Raw genomic sequence first — 18,068 nt, forward strand, 5'->3', positions numbered from 1 at the left:
AGATCCCAAATCCCTTGGCTGAACTGGTCCTCCTGAGTGTCCCCAGCATGAGATGAGCCCTGCCCAGCACTGGAGGGAGCTGAGCTCCTTGGCACCCCAATACAGGGTGCTGTGTCCTGCCCACTCCCAGCAGCTCCCTTGGTGCTACCCCTTGCCCTCCCAGCCCAGTGAGAATGTAAGCAGGGGTGCACAGGGTTGGGGACAGCCCTGCTGAGTAGTTTTGGCCTCACAGGTGATGAAGATGATGGGCCTGAACAATGCGGTGCACTGGGTGGCTTGGTTCATCACTGGCTTTGTCCAGCTCTCCATCTCGGTCACAGCACTCACTGCCATTCTCAAGTACGGCAAGGTCCTGATGCACAGCGACGTCCTCATCATATGGCTCTTCCTTGCCATCTATGCTGTGGCCACCATCATGTTCTGGTGAGCTGCCTGCTCTGTGCTGGGCAGTAAAGGGACATGGGCAGTGCCAGGTTCTTGTGCCATGGAGCCGAGGGTGTTGGGAGCCATGTGGGGAGGGGCACATGTCCCTCCAAGCAGCTGATTTGGGGAGCCAGTTCATTGCCTCAACAGCACCAAAACCAGATGGTGTGAGGAAGGTCCTGGTGAGGTGGGATCTAAGGAGACACTGTTCTCCCTGCAGCTTTCTGGTGTCAGTGCTCTACTCCAAGGCCAAGCTGGCCTCTGCCTGTGGTGGCATCATCTACTTCCTCAGCTATGTGCCCTACATGTACGTGGCCATCCGGGAGGAGGTGGCACATGACAAGATCACAGCCTTTGAGAAGTGCATTGCGGTGAGTTGGCTGCAGCAGCTAAGGACATGCTTCATCCCAGGTTTGCCTCGGGCATCTCACATCAGTACAAAGCCACCAAGCTGTCACCAGGCCCTGGGCAAGCCATTGCCTGTATAAAACCAACTCTCTGTGGGGTTTTGAAGGTATTTCCAGAAGGGTTGGTGCCTTTCGGGGCCAGGAGCATTTCCATGGGGCTGGGTGGGGCAGCACTGGGTGGGAATTTACCCCAGTGTGTTCTCTGGAGCTGGCCTGTGGTTCCTGCTGACCTCCCATTCCCTTCCCTCCACCTCTTCACAGTCCTTCATGTCCACCACGGCCTTTGGGTTGGGCTCCAAGTACTTTGCACTGTATGAGGTGGCTGGCGTGGGTATCCAGTGGCACACCTTCAGCCAGTCACCCGTGGAAGGAGATGACTTCAACCTCCTGCTGTCCATGATGATGCTGGTTGTGGATGCCATAGTGTACGGGGTGCTCACGTGGTACATCGAGGCTGTGCACCCGGGTACGTGTGGGCAGGGGGGCATGAGGGCACCCCAGACCTTACAGGAGCCTCTTTCCTGGGGGACACCTGCCCAGGTGTCCTAATCTCCTGGTGTCAGCCAGGCATCTCAGTTCAGGGGCCAGCTGTAGCAAAGCCAGATGTCCACAGCTGAGATACCAGTCCCCCTTATCCCCTTCTTGTAGAAGCATCTCAGTTGCTCCCTGTTTTTTTCATTGAAAAGCTGAAGCATGAGCTTTACAATGAAAAGTAACCCCAGGCCAATAGGACTTTGTTTCCTAGCACGGCCCACAGAGCTGCCCTGAGCCCAGCTGGCTGGAGTGGTCACAGCCCCTACCCTGCAGTGGTGATGTGACCTGGGAAAACCCCCATGCCCATGCCAAGCTCTGACCCAGTACTCAGCAGCTTCTGCATGGCCCTGGGTGTACAGTTGGCCCTGACTCCCTGGGGCTGTGGTTGCAGGCATGTTCGGCCTGCCACGGCCCTGGTACTTCCCTTTCCAGAAGTCTTACTGGCTGGGCAATGGGCGCGTGGAGACCTGGGAGTGGACCTGGCCATGGTCACGCACCACCCGCCTCAGCATCATGGAGGAGGATCAGGCCTGTGCTATGGAGAGCCGGAGGCTGGGTGAGGACAGCAGGGAGCAGCAGTGGGTGGCAAAAGGGTGGCCCCGGCTCTGCCATGGGGGTCTTGCCTTGGCCATGGACCCCTGTGCTCTTTTCAGGGCAGGATACTGGGCCAAGCACTGTGGCCTCTCTGGGAGCTGCCATTGTGGCATGGGAGGGGGAAAACTGGCGAGAAGCAGAAGGGAAGGGACCACAAGCCAGCATAGCCACCGTGGGATGGAGGCGGGTTGATTCTTTCCCAGGGAGCCCCTCTCAAAGCCTGGCTTCCCTGCCCTCCCCTGGCTCCTCACCATCCTACTGTCACAGCAGAGGAGACAAGGGGCATCGAGGAGGAGCCGACCCACCTCCCCTTGGTTGTCTGCATTGACAAGCTCACCAAAGTTTACAAGACAGACAAGAAGCTGGCGCTAAACAAGCTGAGCCTCAACCTCTACGAGAACCAGGTCGTGTCCTTCCTGGGGCACAATGGTGCCGGCAAGACCACCACCATGTGAGTGCCTGCCCAGGCAGAGAGAGACCATGTTCCTCTGGCCAGCTGCAGGGTGTGAGGCAGGGGCTTCAGGGTGTCTCTGCAGGGCCCTGTGGCAGCTGGTGCCATGCCCAGAGGGCAGCAGTGTTGGGTGTGGGGCTGGTACAAATATGCAACAGGCAGTACACTTGTGGCCCTGTGCTGATACTGCTCTGCCTGGGGGCCAGCAGATGCTCCCAGAGGTGGTGGTTGGGATTGGTGCCAGACTGAGGAATATGAGCTCCCTCACACGGTTGCCTTTCTTTGTCCATCCAGGTCTATCCTCACTGGCTTGTTCCCTCCAACATCGGGCTCTGCTACCATCTATGGCCACGATATCCGTACAGAGATGGACAAGATCCGGAAGAACCTTGGCATGTGTCCCCAGCACAACGTGCTCTTTGACAGGCTGACAGTGGAGGAGCATCTCTGGTTCTACTCACAGCTCAAGAGCATGGCAGAGGAGGAGATCCGCAAGGAGATGGACAAGTAGGCACCCTCCAGCTCCTTTGTCTTCATCCATACCTTTGGCATGAGGGAGTCTCCTTCCTGCTGGCTATGCCATGGAGGGTGATCTGGTGGCAGAGGTGTTGCATGGAGCAGTTCCACCAAGTGTTTCCCCACCCTTGGGGTGCCAGGCTGTGGAAGTGAGCAGAAGATGCTCATAGCCTGACTGCAGCTGGACAGTCCCAGCAGCCAAAGGCCACAGATACCATGTGGGGAAGAGGCATTATGTACTCCCCACAGGCACTGGGCACCAGTAACAGCCCCCCCCAGCATTCCTGGTGCTTCTGCCCTGTCCCCAGGATGATTGAGGACCTGGAACTCTCCAACAAACGGCACTGCCAGGTGCAGACTCTCTCAGGTGGCATGAAGAGGAAGCTGTCGGTGGCCATTGCCTTCGTGGGTGGGTCGCGGGCTGTTATCTTGGATGAGCCCACAGCTGGTGTGGACCCATATGCCCGAAGGGCCATCTGGGACCTCATCCTCAAGTACAAGCCAGGTGAGCAGAGGTGGGCAGAGCCTAGCATGCTCCTCTGTGGCACCTGTGGCCCCTCTGCTGAGGCTATTTGCTGCTGTCAGGGAGGACCATCTTGCTGTCCACACACCACATGGATGAAGCTGACCTGCTGGGGGACCGCATCGCCATCATCTCCCATGGGAAGCTCAAGTGCTGTGGTTCCCCATTGTTCCTCAAGAGCACCTATGGTGATGGCTACAAGCTAACAGTGGTGAAGAAGCAGTCAGACATCAGGAATGGCACAGGTCTGGGGAGCAGTGGGACCCTTTGTTAAAGGAGTAGATGGCACCTTCTTCAGCCCAGCAAAGGAGAGGTCAACACCCAAGTACTCCCATCCTGGGTCTCCTTAGGTCACATGGAGGGCAGAGGAGAGGGGGCAGGGGTGTAGAAGGTCCCGTTGCTCGGCCTTAATTTTTCCCAGCTGGGTCCTTGGCCAGACCTTACACAGTGGCATTTGTCTCCAGGTGCTGGTTCTGTTGAGCCTGTAGATTGCCCAGTGAGATGTCTGATGTGGGCCACATTGCAGAATGTCATCCCCAGGCCAGTCAGGATGACAGGGAATCCCCTATGGCTGTGGGGAGTAGGGGAAGTGTGCTGGGTCTTGGTGGAAGGTGATGTGTGAACTGACTGATGGGTACTGTTCCTCTGCTCCAGAGCCGGGTCAGCCACACAGCCCCCCGAGCCACTCCTCTGTCAGCCCCTGCTCTGAGCCTCGTGTCTCCCAGTTCATCAAGAAATACGTGGCCTCCTGCCTCCTCATCTCAGACACCAACACAGAGCTCTCGTACATCCTGCCCAGTGAGGCTGTCAAGAAGGGCTGCTTTGAGAGGCTCTTCCAGGTACCTGCAGGGGCTGGCAGAGTGGGCAGGCAAGGGGCTGGTGGCACTGTGGACAATCTGCCCTCCTCACACAGCACTTTGCTCCCACAGCACTTGGAGCAGAGCCTAGAAGAACTGGATCTCACCAGTTTTGGGCTGATGGACACCACGCTGGAGGAGGTCTTCCTGAAGGTGTCCGAGGAGGACCAGTCTCTGGAGAACAGTGACGTGGGTACGGGCGCTGGGGGAGCACAAGGTGCTGCTGGTGCTAGTGAGGGGCTGTGTGATCTTGCTGGGCTTGGTGGCTGCAGGAGTCTTCTGTCCCAGGTGGAGAGATTTCCAGCAGAGCCCATCCTGGCCAAGTGCAGCTAGCCTCTGCTGCACTCTGGGTTTACTCCCACCTGGAGTAGCTCTTGTGTCCTCAGCACAGGTCTCCAGAGGACACCACAGAGATACTCCAAGGGCTGGAGCACCTCTACCATGGAGCCAGGCTGGGAGAGCTGGGGGTGTTGACCTGGAGAAGAGAAGGCTCCAGGGAGAACTTATGGCACCTTCTAGTACCTAAAAGGGGCTTGAAAAAATGAGAAAGGGACTTTACAAGGGCAGGTAGTGTTAGAACAAGGGGGAATTGTTTTAAACTAAAAGAGGAAAAGTTTAGATTAGATGTTACAAGGAAATTATCTCCTGCGAGGGTGGTGTGGACCTGGCACAGATTGTGCAGAAGAGCTGTGGATGCACCGTCCCTGGAAGTGTTCAAGGCCAGGTTGGATGGGGCTTGGAGCAACCTGGTCTAGCAAAAGGTGTCCCTGCCCTAGGCAGAGGAGTGGAATGAGATGAAGTCCCTTCCAACCCAAGCCAGTCTGTGATTCTGTGATATGATCCATCCCCAGCTGGTGCCATGCTGCAGTGAAGAGTAGCATGGCTGGTGGCAAACCCACATTTTTTCATTCAGACATGAAGGAATCCAAGGATGCCCTGCAGCCACCCACCTCTGAGCTGGGCCCAAAGTCTGAAGCCAATGGGGAGTCCCTGGCTGAAGCAGCCATGCCAGAGAAGCCTGAGGTGGAGCTCAGCAACCTGGTGACCTGCTCCAAGCTGGCACAGTCGCAGGCATCCCTGCGCTCAGTGTCCTCGGTGGGCTCCGTGCGCGGCGATGAAGGTGGGGCTTATTCCGAATTCTTTGGGGATTACGCGCCCCTGTTCGATAACCGGCAAGACCCCGATAACGTCAGTCTGCAAGGTTGGTGCCGCTGGTGCCCGGCCAGCGGCAGGGGCCAGGGGAGGCACTTAGCTGGGACACGGAGGGTTTGCCCAGGGTGGGCAGAGCTGGCCTGGTCTCTCGGAGTATGTGGTTGTGTCTGAGATGGGTGGCTGTGACTGCTGGGATGAGAGCCTGTGAGGAGGAGGCTGATGGGGCATCCAGCAACACAGCACCCAGAGAGCCACAGCCTGGGTGGGGGTGCTGGGAGCAGGCTCTTTCCACAAGTTTGCACCCCATAATGGTAGGGTGTTGCATGAGGGTCTTGTGCCAAGGAGCTCAAGCTCTCTCACTGGAGCCAGTGAGAGCAGCCAGTGTTGGGTCTGCCTCTTCTGGATCTCCAGTGCCACCTTGCAGACTTGCCCCACTAACATTCCCTCTTCCCACACTGGCACCAGTTGAGTTTCTCCTCTTGGTCCTTGGGCACAGAGTCACCTTGCAGGTGATGGCTTCACCTGTCATACCTTGCAGTGGGGGCAAGGCTCTCCCTGCCTGGATGCTGGGATTGCTGGATAGAGAGCGTGCAGGCAGGTGCCTCAAGGTTATTGCTGTAGTCAAGAGATCGTGTTCTGGGTTACCTCACAACTCTTGTGGCTAATTTAGGGATGTGCCACCTCTTCCCCCCACCAGGGCTGTGGGAGGCAGAGCTGGGGCAGTGCTGTGGCAGAGCTCCCACTATCTCACTGGGACTTGCATTTGTGTCTTGTCCCTGTTCCTGACTGTGCTGACCCCCCACCAGCTGGCAGAGCTGATGGGAAAATAGAGGGGTCCTAGAAAAAAGCACCAAATCAGTTTTGTTTTTTTTTTTAACAATTGTTTAAATTTTCTGTTTGGGGCCAAGAGGAACCTGCCAGCCACATACTTGCTTCCCACTGCACTGCTGCTGTGGCTCAGTGGCAGAGCTGGGGTTGGATGCTGCCCTTACCCTTGAGGGGGCTGAGCTGGGCTGGGCATCTGGCTCAGCTTCCTGGGAGCCCAGGCTGGTGTGGGAGCAACTGTGCCAGAGAGCTGATGTTCCTCTCCTTCCCAGAGCAAGAAGCAGAGGGAGAAGCAGAGGATCATGACCTGGCAGGTCAGGGGAGCTTCAAGCTGGAAGGCTCATGGCTGAAGCTGCGCCAGTTCCATGGGCTGATCGTCAAACGTTTCCACTGCGCCAAGCGCAACACCAAGGCCCTCTTCTCTCAGATCCTCCTGCCTGCCTTTTTCGTCTGCGTGGCCATGACTGTGGCTCTCTCTGTGCCCGAAATAGGTGCATGCAAACTATGTACCTACCTGCATGCTGGGTGATCTGTTTTGCCTGCCCCGGTGTGGCCGCTGGCTGCAGGAGGACAAGGTCAGGGCAGTCTCTCTGTGTGCAGTGGTGCTCTGGGTATGAGCAGGTTCCTATCCTTGTTCCTACAGGTGACCTACCACCCCTCATCCTCTCGCCATCCCAGTACCACAACTACACTCAGCCCAGGGGCAACTTCATTCCATACGCCAACGAGGAGCGGCGTGAGTACCGGTGAGAGCTGCCACCGCTGGTGACCAGCCCCCCATGCCCAAGGCCCATCCCTGTCTCCATCCATGGGACTGCAACAGGGGGCAAGTGGGGAGGGCAGCCCACAGCAGGCCTAGTGCCAGGGCTGGCTCAGGCTTGGAGCAGAGCTGGCTGGTGCTGTGTCCTCTGACAGAAAGCAGTCTCTGTCCTGGCTAGGGTGTCTCTGGGAGGTGTGCCAGCCCTGACATTGACTAGCAGCTCAGTGATGCCAGGCACAAGTTGTGGGTGTTCATGATAAGTGCCATGGCCTCAGGGAGGTCCCAGAAGATGGCCACTGTGCTGAGATCTGTCTCCTGCTCCTCCTTGCTCCTGCAGCATCAGGCTATCTCCCGATGCAAGCCCTCAGCAGCTGGTGAACACTTTCCATCTGCCTTCTGGTGTGGGGGCCACCTGTGTGCTCAAGACACCCTTCAACAACACACTGGACCAGCCCATGCAAACCCTCAACCTCAACAGCAATGAGTCCAAAATGCTGGCAGCCAAGTACTTTGGTGCCATGTGCATCGACTCCTTCACCCAGGGCCTTCCGCTTTCCAACTTCGTGCCGCCACCTCCATCCCCTGCTCCCTCTGACTACCCCATGTCAGTGGATGAGGACTTGCTCCATGCCTGGAACTCCACAACCTTCTCCACTGTTAAAGGTATCACCTATGCTGGGTGCTCTTGTGTCTGGGATTTGTCTCCAGCAGGGAGATGATCCCTCCCCTCACAGAAGTGGCTGCAGGGACCCTTGGGAGTACCTGTTAGTCTGGCCTGGCTGCACAGCAGGGCTTTGTTGGGCTGAACTTGTGGCTTTGGCCCTCAAACAGTCCCCCTTCAGCCCCAGCCATGCCAATAGAGCCCTTTGGATGGTGACACTGTCACAAAGCCCTGTGGTCAGCCTTGCATCACCTTTGCTGGATGTGGTCCCCAGCTTGTTCTTTCTCCAGCCATACCTCATGGCTCGTCTCTGAATCTCTGTCCCCCCAAAGCTTTTTGCATGTCAGTCTCTGGGTCACCAGGACCCTACCTGGTCAGCCACCCAACCCTCATGCTGTCCCCACCAGCTGGGGCAGGCAGGAGCCTGGCTGTGAGCCACCCCTTCTGCTCTTCAGGGACCGTGACATCAGCCCCTGCCCTGCCCCGCATCATCCATGAGCCCATCAAGTGCACATGCTCCATGCAGGGGACCGGCTTCTCCTGCCCTAGTGGTGTGGGGGGCCATCCTCCACAGATGAAGGTGGTGACAGGGGACATCCTGACAGACATCACAGGGCGCAACGTGTCTGAGTATCTGCTCTACACCTCGGACCGCTTCCGGCTGCACAGGTAAGAGAGGAGGCTGGGAGGGTCTGCTCTGCACATAGAGCTGGGGGGAGAACCAGGGGCCTGGGTACACCTGCCTCAGCGTGCCGGCTGGAGTCAGCAACATGCTCAAGCATAGTTCCATCCCTGGAGGTGGGGGACAGCAGTTGCAGCTTCCACAGCAGTGCCTTGTCCCACAGGTATGGGGCACTCACGTTTGGAAACATCCAGAAGTCCATCCCAGCCTCCTTTGGAGTCAGGACTCCGGCCACAGTGCGCAAGATCGCTGTGCGGAGAACGGCCCAGGTGGGACAGCACTGCCCCTCAGCACAGGGGAGATAGGTGGGGACCCTTGGGACTGCTTGCTGCATAGCTCTCCAAGTGCTTTGGGAAGCTTCAGCCATGGGGAAATGGTCAGCAGGTCTGGCCCAGCACAGTCAGCAGTGACCTCCCCACAGCCTTGAGCACAGGACACCTGCCCTGTGGCTGGCTGTCCATCCCATCCTATCCCTCCCTCCCAGTACATCTCTGGGCCCATCTCTCTTGCCATCTCTCACTGTTTCTCTCTCCTTCTCCAGGTTTTCTACAACAACAAGGGCTACCACAGCATGCCCACTTACCTCAATGCCCTCAACAATGCCATCCTGAGAGCCAACCTGCCCAAGAGCAAGGGCAACCCTGCTGCCTATGGTGAGGATCTGGAGGCATTTGAGGGCAGGAGCATGTCAGGAACAGCATTAGGGCATGGTTCAACCAGGCTTCAAAGTGCACGTGGACACCTTGGGTCAAGCAGGATAGTGTCCAGCTGGAACGGGTTCACACACCTCAGATCTGAGATATGAGAGCTGGGATGAGCTCTTTATCAGGCCTGGGCTAGAATGTCCCAAAGTGCTGCCTGAAAGTGCCTGGGCTTGTGACATGTCCAAGGGTGCCTCTCCAGTGAGGAGGGGCTTGGCTTTGAGGTGCTGAGTTGCTTCAGAGAGCCCAGCTCCTGCTGAGCTTCAGGGTGGAAAGCCATCCTGCTCAGAGCCAGGACTAGGCAGACTGGGGACAGGGGTCTGTGTCCCAAGCCAGTTTTCATGCTTCCATGTTTCTTCTTGGTCATTGTTGCAGGCATCACAGTCACCAATCACCCCATGAACAAAACGAGTGCCAGCCTGTCCCTGGATTACCTGTAGGTCCAAGGAGGGTGGCTGAGGGAGGGTGGCTGTCCCATGGGAGGTAGGGGGCTTTTTGCTGGTGATTGCAGGGGAAGGCCGAGGCTTCTCCTCTGCAGGCTGCATGATGGGGAGGGACAGGGTGGCTGTGATGTGGGGGTCCCTGTGCCATGCCCTGCTCTGTGCACAGTGACTGAACCACACCAGGGTGGGTGGCCCTTGCCCAAGCAACTGAGGGTGATGGAGTCCCTGCTCTCCTTACTCCCCATCCAGCCTGCAAGGCACAGATGTGGTGATCGCCATCTTCATCATCGTGGCCATGTCCTTCGTCCCAGCCAGCTTTGTGGTATTCCTGGTGGCTGAAAAGGCCACCAAGGCCAAACACCTGCAGTTTGTGAGTGGCTGTGACCCCGTCATCTACTGGTTGGCCAACTACATGTGGGACATGGTAAGCAGGACACGTGGCCCCACTGGCCAAGCCTCTGGGGCTGCGCAGTCACAGAAGTTTCTGTCTTTTCCAGCTAAACTACCTGGTGCCAGCCACATGCTGTATCATCATCCTGTTCGTGTTTGACCTCCCAGCATATACCTCTCCCACCAACTTCCCTGCTGTCCTCTCCCTCTTCCTGCTCTACGGGTATGTTGCTGAGAAAGGGTGGTCAGAAGGCACTGGGGATGTGTTGTAGGGTGGTGGTTTTCAACGAAAACAATAAGATAGACATTTTAGATAGACATTTAGACCAGATATTAAGAAGAAATTTTTCATAGTGGGGGTGGTGAGGCCCTGGCACAGGTTGCCCAGGGAAGCTGTGGCTGCCCTATTCTTGGAAGCGTTCAAGGCCAGGTTAGACAGCTTGGGGCACTAGTCAAAGGTGTCCCTGCCCATAGCCAGGGACTGGATTAGATGACCTTGAAAGGTCCTTTCCAATCCAAACCGTTCTGTGATGTTCTGCAGCTCCCATAGCTGGTTGGGGTGCAGTGGCTTGTGAGGGCTGGGATGGGGGAGCCTGGGAACAGCAGGATGGAAATGGACTGTCCCAAGGCTGGGGGCCCCTCTGCTGCCATACTGATGTGTGCTTTTTCTTCTCACCTCCCCAGCTGGTCCATAACCCCGATCATGTACCCAGCCTCCTTCTGGTTTGAGGTGCCCAGCTCTGCTTACGTCTTCCTCATCGTCATCAACCTCTTCATTGGCATCACAGCCACTGTCGCGACGTTCCTGCTGCAGCTCTTTGAGCACGACAAGGTACAGCATTCTCAGCTCTGCTGAGGGTCACTGGGAAGGGAGATGCTGACGTCTGTTTGTTGGGCAGCTCAAGCTGGGAGGGACCCCTCAGGATGTCTGTTTCTAGCAGGATCAGCCATGAGACCTGACTGGGCTAAATCTTGGGGATCTTGATCCTACCACTCACTCAGGGTTGTTTGATGGTTTTGTCCTCTCTGCTGTCCCCACAGGACCTGAAGGTGGTGAACAGCTACCTGAAGAGCTGCTTCCTCGTGTTCCCTAACTACAACCTGGGCCATGGCCTGATGGAGATGGCCTACAATGAATACATCAATGAGTACTATGCCAAGATTGGTATGGCTGCTTGTTCTCTCCCTTCCTTGCTCCAGGGCATGTGGGGCTGGAGAGGACCATGATGCTGGTACACCCCCTCTGCCTGCCCCATGGTGGTGTCTTGGGACCCACAGCAACCTGGAGCAAAAAGCCAACGGAGTGGACTAGAGAGGGCACAGAAAAAGCCATGGCTGAGGGTCAGCTGTGGCAGGGTGCTAGTGTTGCTGAAATAGGATCCTTGGGCCATCCCAAATAGCAGCCCCATAGGGAGAAGAGGGTGTGAGCTCTGACAGGGCACCTGACAGAGGTGTGTGGTTCTGCTGCTGCACACTGCCTGTGTTGGGCCATGGTGAGGCTGTGGTGGATCTGAGTGGGGACATAGTGTAACTGTGGTGGGCCATGGTGGGTCTGTGCTGTGACAGGAGGGATGGGAGTTGCAGGGACTCTCCTTCCAGACAGGCCTCTTGGGGGCTGCACTGCCCAACTATCACAAACCTTTTGCCACTTACAGCTTCATCCTGACCTCAGAAGCTCCTCCTCTGTTTTTTGAGCAGCTTCTGTACATAACCCAGGTGCTGCTGGCATCACGAGGGACGATTTTGGGTCAGGATTTGACAAATCCCTCTGATTCCACTCTCAGTTGGGTTGATTCATCCTACTGAGGTTGAAAACTTGCAAGATGATTTCCACAGCACCCATGCTCTGAGAGGGAATTGTGTTGTGACCAGCTCAGGGAGCTGTGGTGGGCAAACATGGGAGCAGTGTCATTGTTATGGGTCAGCTCAGGAGGTACAACCAAGCTGTCCCCATGGGAAGGTGTCTCCAGCTGCTCTCTCCTCTTCCTCCTATTCAGGGCAGTTTGATAAAATGAAATCACCCTTCGAATGGGACATCGTGACACGGGGGCTTGTTGCCATGACAATTGAAGGCTTTGTTGGCTTCTTCATCACCATTATGTGCCAGTACAACTTCTTCCGAAAGCCTCAGTGAGTGTGGCCCAGGGCAGGGATGTTGGGGCTGGCCATGGGGTAAAGATTTGCCATTAGGACCCTTGAGCTTCAGGCTGCCCTTCTGGCAGTGTTGAGTGGGAGCTGCCTGGGCCTGTCAGGGATGCAGCTCCTGGTCCCACATTCCCTCCTGCCTCTGCCCCCTCCCACAGGCGCCTGCCCGTCTCCACCAAACCCATCGAGGATGACATTGATGTGGCCAATGAGAGGCACCGGGTCCTGCGTGGTGATGCTGACAATGACATGCTAAAGATCGAGAACCTCACAAAGGTGGGGGCTGCATCAGGCTGCAAGGAGACTCTTGGGACCACCCCAGCCCAGGGATGTGGGTGGGGCAGCGGGTCCAGGTGGCTCCTGGTGGGCTGAGTCCACCTTCTCCTCCACCTTCCCCTTTCCCCACTAGGTGTACAAGTCCCGCAAGATTGGGCGCATCTTGGCTGTGGACCGGCTGTGTGTGGGTGTGCGCCCCGGGGAATGCTTTGGGCTGCTGGGCGTCAACGGTGCAGGCAAGACCACGACATTCAAGATGCTGACAGGGGATGAGAGCACCACGGGTGGAGAGGCCTTCATTAATGGACACAGGTAGGTGGGGGCCTGGGGGCTGCCTGCTTTCCTGGGGCTGGGGTCTGCTTGGAGGGCCCCCAGGATAAAGTAGCGTGAGTGAGTTTGTGTTTCCTAGTGGGATTCTGCAGCCTTGTGTCCTCTTGGGTGGCCATCAAGCTGGGATGTGTGGCAAGAGACAGTGGCCCTGTGCTGAGCTGCTCAGTGGGTTTTTACCTGGGGGAAGGTGCTCCATGCCAGTGTAAAGGCATGTGAAAGGGGGCTCAGCAGCAGTTCTCACAAGAAGATTCCTTCTTCCCACAAACCCTCAATCCTCTCCCACAGCATCCTGAAGGAGCTCCTGCAGGTCCAGCAGAGCTTGGGCTACTGCCCCCAGTTCGATGCGCTTTTTGATGAGCTGACGGCCCAGGAGCACCTGGAGCTCTACACCCGCCTGCGTGGCATCCCCTGGAAGGATGAGGAGCGGGTAGGGCTCTGGGCAAGCAGTTGGCAGCATGCAGAGGCTGGTGCTGTGCCGCAGGGATGGTATCTCACTGGGCAGCAGTGGCAGCCTGAGCCAGTGCTGCTGCTCTCATGGCAGTGGCACCCTGGCAGTGTGCCCACATGGGCTGCCAGGGCCAGGCACATGCACTCGCAGGTCCCCACCAGTGCTCATGGCTGTGGCGGGGTCTGCCATGGGGCTCCCCTGATTGGCACATGGCTTGTAGTCCCCTTGGCAGCTGACATACCAGGGAGCCCAACCCCTGCCTGCTCTGCCAGCCCCGTGGCCTTGGCAGGATTACTGCAGTCCCCCATGCCTTGCAGGTGGTCAAGTGGGCACTGAAGAAGCTGGAGTTGACCAAGTATGCAGACAAGCCTGCAAGCACCTACAGTGGGGGCAACAAGAGGAAGCTATCCACAGCCATCGCACTCATCGGATACCCAGCCTTCATCTTCCTGGTGCGCCCTGAGGGTAGATAGAAGACCCCGGGTGGGAGGTGCTCACCCCCTGCTTCACCACACGCCACGCATCTCCTGGAGTGTGGGATGGTGGCCTGAGCTGGACTCAGGACAGGAAGGGAGTGGCAGGGTCCCTCCCAGGGCTGGCATGTGTGAGAGTGCTCTCTGTCCCCCAGGATGAGCCAACCACAGGGATGGACCCCAAGGCACGGCGCTTCCTCTGGAACCTCATCCTGGATGTCATCAAAACGGGTCGCTCCGTGGTGCTCACGTCTCACAGGTCTGGGGGGAGGTTTTGTGCCCATGATGCCTTCAAGCACCTGAGATGCTGTGTGGGAGGGAGAGGGCTCCCCAATCCCCAGGGAATTTGGTAGGGGCAGGGGGAGCCTGGGACACCCTCTGTTACCTTCTCTCATCTGTGGTGGTGGGGCTACAGCACTTGGGTGATGCCCTGGGAGGCCCAACTCTCCACCCACTATAGCCCTGGCATTGTATTCCCATGTCCCCCGCTGAACCCTCCCTTGTCATCCCAGCATGGAGGAGTGTGAGGCCCTCTGCACCCGCCTGGCCATCATGGTGAACGGGCGGCTCAAGTGTCTCGGCAGCATTCAGCACCTGAAGAACAGGTAAGGGCCTGGCAGGAGCTCAATATGCCTGCATGAGGCCCAGCAGCCTGTGTGTGCTGCTGGGCAGGAGGGGGCTGGATCCCTATGGTTGGGTGACAGTGTGGCATCCATGACAAGATACCAGCCCTCTTTGTGGATGCTGCTTTAGAGGTGGGCAGGGAACAGGGTCACTGAAGTGCCCCGACACTGGCCTGGTGTCCAGTAGTGGCTGCCTGAGAGCATTGTTCCCTTCCATCGTGTCATGGAAGTGCAGATGAGGGGACAGGTCCTCATGAGGTTCCTTGTTCCTGTGCAGGTTCGGTGATGGCTACATGATCACAGTGCGCACCAAGTCCAGCCTCAATGTCAAGGAAGTGGTGAGGTTCTTCAACCGTAACTTCCCTGAGGCTGTCCTCAAGGTGAGCTGCCCATGGTGGCCATGCTGTCCCCTGCCAGCCCTCAGGGCACGAGCAGCCTTCATCCTCCATGAGGTGAAGGGAGTCCAGGAGTGAAGGCTCGGTGCCCTCACCAGCCCTCTGTGACCACCCTCCAGGAGCGTCATCACACTAAGGCCCAGTACCAGCTGAAGTCGGACCAGATCTCGCTGGCACAGATCTTCAGCAAGATGGAGCAAGTGGTGGATGTGCTGGGCATTGAAGACTACTCTGTCAGCCAAACCACGCTGGACAATGTAAGACTGGGGACAGCATGGGCAGCTGGATGCTTGTCCCCAGGGAGTGACAAAGTGCCAGGCAGGATCTGCCTTTGGGGCAGGAGTTGGAGCTAGATGAGGAACATGGTGACAGCCACCGCAGAGCAGGATGCACTGGGTCCTGACCTGGCAAGCATGGGATGGAGGTGCCTGCAAATACCTTAGTCCCCTGCCTCTTCCTCCTCAGGTGTTTGTGAATTTTGCCAAGAAGCAAAGTGACAACCTGGAGCAGCAGGAGACCAGCCCCAGCTGTGTCCTTCAGTCACCCCTGGAGCGTGTGCTGAGTCTGCTGCGCCCCCGCACCACCCCCACTGAGCTGCGGGCCCTTGTGGTGGAGGAGCAGGAGGACCTGGAGACTGATGACGAAGGACTCATCAGCTTTGAGGAGGAGAGGGTGAGAGGTTGTTCCCATATCTGAGTGTTCCTGGTCCCACCTGAGTCCATGCCATGTGCCCTGAGACTGGGTGCTGTGACACCACAAAGGTGACACAGTGGAGCAGGGCTGGGCCCGGGATGGGTGGGGGCTCTCTTGGAGAGGTATCTGCTCTGCCAATTGTGCCAGACATCCTGGGTGTGCTGACTGAGTGTGCAGCCCCTGAGCCGTGCCTGTCTCTCCCTGCTCAGGCTCAGCTCTCCTTCAACACGGACACGCTGTGCTGAGACCCGGGGGGACAACCATGCTGTCAAGCCACCAAACCCTTTTGGCCTTTCCCTCCCTTTGCCCTGTGGAGCGGAGTTGCCGCAGCCGGAGCCACACGCCAGGGAGGACACAGTGGGTACAGCAATGCCTGGGTGGACCTTGCAAGCCACCACTGGTGTGGCTTTTTCCCCCTTCAGCTCCAGAGCAGCATCACTGCGTGGTGCCTGGGGGCATGGTCCTCAACATGCCGTGGATGGAGACTGTGAAGGAAAGGACATGGCTTGGTGCCAGCACTGCCAGCCCCACACACTTTGGGGCAGAGACACATGCCTGTGAGCAGTGCCTTTGGACACCTATGTCGCACTCACTCTGGGGACCCTTGGTTGTGTGTAACCCCCCAGGCCTGGCCCCATGGAGCTAGAAGAAGGATGGCTGCTTCCACATCACCCCTGGCTGATGCTGCCCTGGGCATTACTGGGGCAGGTGCTCTGGTGCTTCACCCATGACCGATTTCTGTCACCGGTGGGATGTCACTGAGGGTCTCAGCCCCACTGGTACATCTTGCCCACCCTGGGGTCCGTTCACCCCGGCCCTGCCTGGCCTTGGACACTGGCTTCATCCCCATGCAGCAGTGCTATTGCAGAGGCACATGGTGGGGGCAGAGGGGTATTTCACAGGGTATTTCACATGCTGGCAACAGCTGTTTCTCCCCTCTGCCCCTAATCATGTCCCTCACCCTCAAGTGCACTGCCTCCTGCCTGCCCTCACCACTTGCTTCCTCCACTTGCTGCAGCTCTGCCACCTTTCTGCTGTGTCCCTTTCCACATCGCTCTTGCCCTGACACTTGTTCCTCAGTGTCCAGCCCTGTACAGGAACCACCTGCACTAGGTTTTATTGTTGGGTCACTGGTGGTACTGGAGAGGGGTTGCCACACCCCAGGGTGGCTTTGGAAGCTTCTAGTGAGGTGGCCTTGAGGTACGAGGTCAGGACAGTCCGGGTGGGTGCCAGCACAGCCTGGCAATGGTGCCTGGGGTGGTGGGGAGGGAAGGAGGGACTGTAGTAGTGGGACTGGCAGAGTCACTGGCCAGCAGCGGCTACACCCTCAGCCAGCAGCGCCCCTCCTTTTTGCAGAGGGTCCTGCTGCCTTGTCACCCACAGGGGCTATGGCTGATTCCTGCAGCTCTCAACAAGCTGCAGCTGTGCCTGGAGATGGGGTGGCAGCAGGGTCTGTGATGCTGACCCCACCCCTCACTGCTGGGTGCCATAGTCTTTTGGCAATACCCCAGGGTAGCCATGCACCTTCCTGGGGAGCACCCATGGTCCATCTGCCCTGTGTGCTCTGATGTCCTCTCTGCCTCCCTGGCACAGGCTTGGCTGGAGGCCCTGAGCAGCACCAGGCACCTCAGGTGGCTGCCATGGGAGGTGGGGAGAGGCTGGCTATGGCCCCACTTGGGCACAGGAGCAGGGCCTGACCTCAACTGTCCCTATGCCCCTTGGTCCCATCAGCCCCATATACCATCTGCTATAGATTGTGATACAATATACAGTATTTTCAATAGGGGGGAAACTGGGGGAAGAAGTTCTATTTTCAGATTTTTCAGACCATATTTTTTTTAATGGCATATGGGAAACTAGCTGGATCTGGGATGGGGTGGAGGGCACAGGGGGGCAGCCCCCACCAGCATGCCCCTGCTCCTATGCTGGCCACACTCTGCTTTCCCCAGGGGAGGCTGGGGGCAAGCCAGCTCAAAAGCTTGCCCTTTGCCATCAGAGAGAGGGGACAGTGTCATCCTTGAGTCCCCAGCTGTCACCATGGTGGCACCCTGGGGCACTCCAGGGTGGGAAGTGCTGCTGTGCTCTGGGCTTTATCCTGGTACACTACACTCTTGCTCCAGGCTCTAGATGGGCACTGGCACCCCAGTCACAGAGTGTCTTCCCTGTCCACTCAGTCTTCCCCCTGCCACCATGCCATCATCCCCATGGCTTCTGAGGGTTAGTGGAGGTGCCCATACAGCCTGTGTGGCCATGGTGGCCTCCCTGCCCTGGGCTTAGGGCTGCCTGGGCACAGTCACTGCTAGAGTCACTCCAAGGGTGGGAGCAGGAAGGTAGCACCCCATGGCATTGTCCCAGGACAGGGGTGGCTGCTGCTTTAACACTGTTCACTTTGTTGAGTTTGGCCCCGCTTCTGGCCTTGCCTCCCCCTGCACGTCCTTGGCCACCAGCCGCGGGCATAGTGCCGGTGCCATGCTCAGCCCCAGGCAGGGGCCCCTGGGGGTGGGGACGTCTTGGAGCTGCCTGTATATTGCTACCAAACAAAAAGAAAATGAAATGTGAAAATAATGATCGTTTTAAATAAAAAGTAATAACTGGATCCATTGAGGCTGTGTAGTTGGGCATGGGGGGAATGGCAGGGCTGGGTGCCTGGGAGGGTGGGGTCTGAGGGGGAGAGTGGCAGTGCCCAGCGTGGGGGTGCAGGATCCTGCTAGGGGCAAGGAGTGCTGGGCACAACACAAGTCTGTGCCCAGTGCTTGTCATCATTCA

At 57.7% G+C, this 18,068-nt stretch overlaps 1 protein-coding gene across 3 annotated transcripts in view; it reads left to right on the forward strand.

Moving 5' to 3' along the window:
* Positions 1 to 17,898, forward strand: part of ABCA2 (ATP binding cassette subfamily A member 2) — a 34,685-nt gene extending 16,787 nt beyond the window's left edge. The window contains exons 17-49 of one of the 3 annotated variants that reach the window (XM_066332590.1): positions 233 to 423; positions 644 to 794; positions 1,092 to 1,296; positions 1,756 to 1,920; positions 2,226 to 2,409; positions 2,704 to 2,916; positions 3,234 to 3,430; positions 3,511 to 3,693; positions 4,103 to 4,287; positions 4,378 to 4,498; positions 5,219 to 5,506; positions 6,555 to 6,773; positions 6,926 to 7,028; positions 7,380 to 7,705; positions 8,159 to 8,372; positions 8,549 to 8,654; positions 8,927 to 9,038; positions 9,462 to 9,522; positions 9,779 to 9,953; positions 10,027 to 10,142; positions 10,604 to 10,751; positions 10,961 to 11,084; positions 11,917 to 12,049; positions 12,223 to 12,340; positions 12,474 to 12,652; positions 12,956 to 13,097; positions 13,436 to 13,570; positions 13,747 to 13,850; positions 14,104 to 14,196; positions 14,492 to 14,594; positions 14,729 to 14,866; positions 15,075 to 15,281; positions 15,512 to 17,898. In XM_066332590.1, the coding sequence (XP_066188687.1) occupies positions 233 to 423; positions 644 to 794; positions 1,092 to 1,296; positions 1,756 to 1,920; positions 2,226 to 2,409; positions 2,704 to 2,916; positions 3,234 to 3,430; positions 3,511 to 3,693; positions 4,103 to 4,287; positions 4,378 to 4,498; positions 5,219 to 5,506; positions 6,555 to 6,773; positions 6,926 to 7,028; positions 7,380 to 7,705; positions 8,159 to 8,372; positions 8,549 to 8,654; positions 8,927 to 9,038; positions 9,462 to 9,522; positions 9,779 to 9,953; positions 10,027 to 10,142; positions 10,604 to 10,751; positions 10,961 to 11,084; positions 11,917 to 12,049; positions 12,223 to 12,340; positions 12,474 to 12,652; positions 12,956 to 13,097; positions 13,436 to 13,570; positions 13,747 to 13,850; positions 14,104 to 14,196; positions 14,492 to 14,594; positions 14,729 to 14,866; positions 15,075 to 15,281; positions 15,512 to 15,547 (5,175 nt within the window). In that variant the 3' untranslated portion in view covers positions 15,548 to 17,898. The remainder of the gene's footprint in view (positions 1 to 232; positions 424 to 643; positions 795 to 1,091; positions 1,297 to 1,755; positions 1,921 to 2,225; positions 2,410 to 2,703; positions 2,917 to 3,233; positions 3,431 to 3,510; positions 3,694 to 4,102; positions 4,288 to 4,377; positions 4,499 to 5,218; positions 5,507 to 6,554; positions 6,774 to 6,925; positions 7,029 to 7,379; positions 7,706 to 8,158; positions 8,373 to 8,548; positions 8,655 to 8,926; positions 9,039 to 9,461; positions 9,523 to 9,778; positions 9,954 to 10,026; positions 10,143 to 10,603; positions 10,752 to 10,960; positions 11,085 to 11,916; positions 12,050 to 12,222; positions 12,341 to 12,473; positions 12,653 to 12,955; positions 13,098 to 13,435; positions 13,571 to 13,746; positions 13,851 to 14,103; positions 14,197 to 14,491; positions 14,595 to 14,728; positions 14,867 to 15,074; positions 15,282 to 15,511) is intronic. The other 2 variants (XM_066332592.1, XM_066332591.1) reach the window with 2 other exon arrangements.
* The last annotated feature ends 170 nt before the right edge of the window (positions 17,899 to 18,068 follow it).

This window comes from Sylvia atricapilla, chromosome 19 (assembly GCF_009819655.1).
Source record: "Sylvia atricapilla isolate bSylAtr1 chromosome 19, bSylAtr1.pri, whole genome shotgun sequence".
Classification (NCBI taxonomy): domain Eukaryota; kingdom Metazoa; phylum Chordata; class Aves; order Passeriformes; family Sylviidae; genus Sylvia; species Sylvia atricapilla.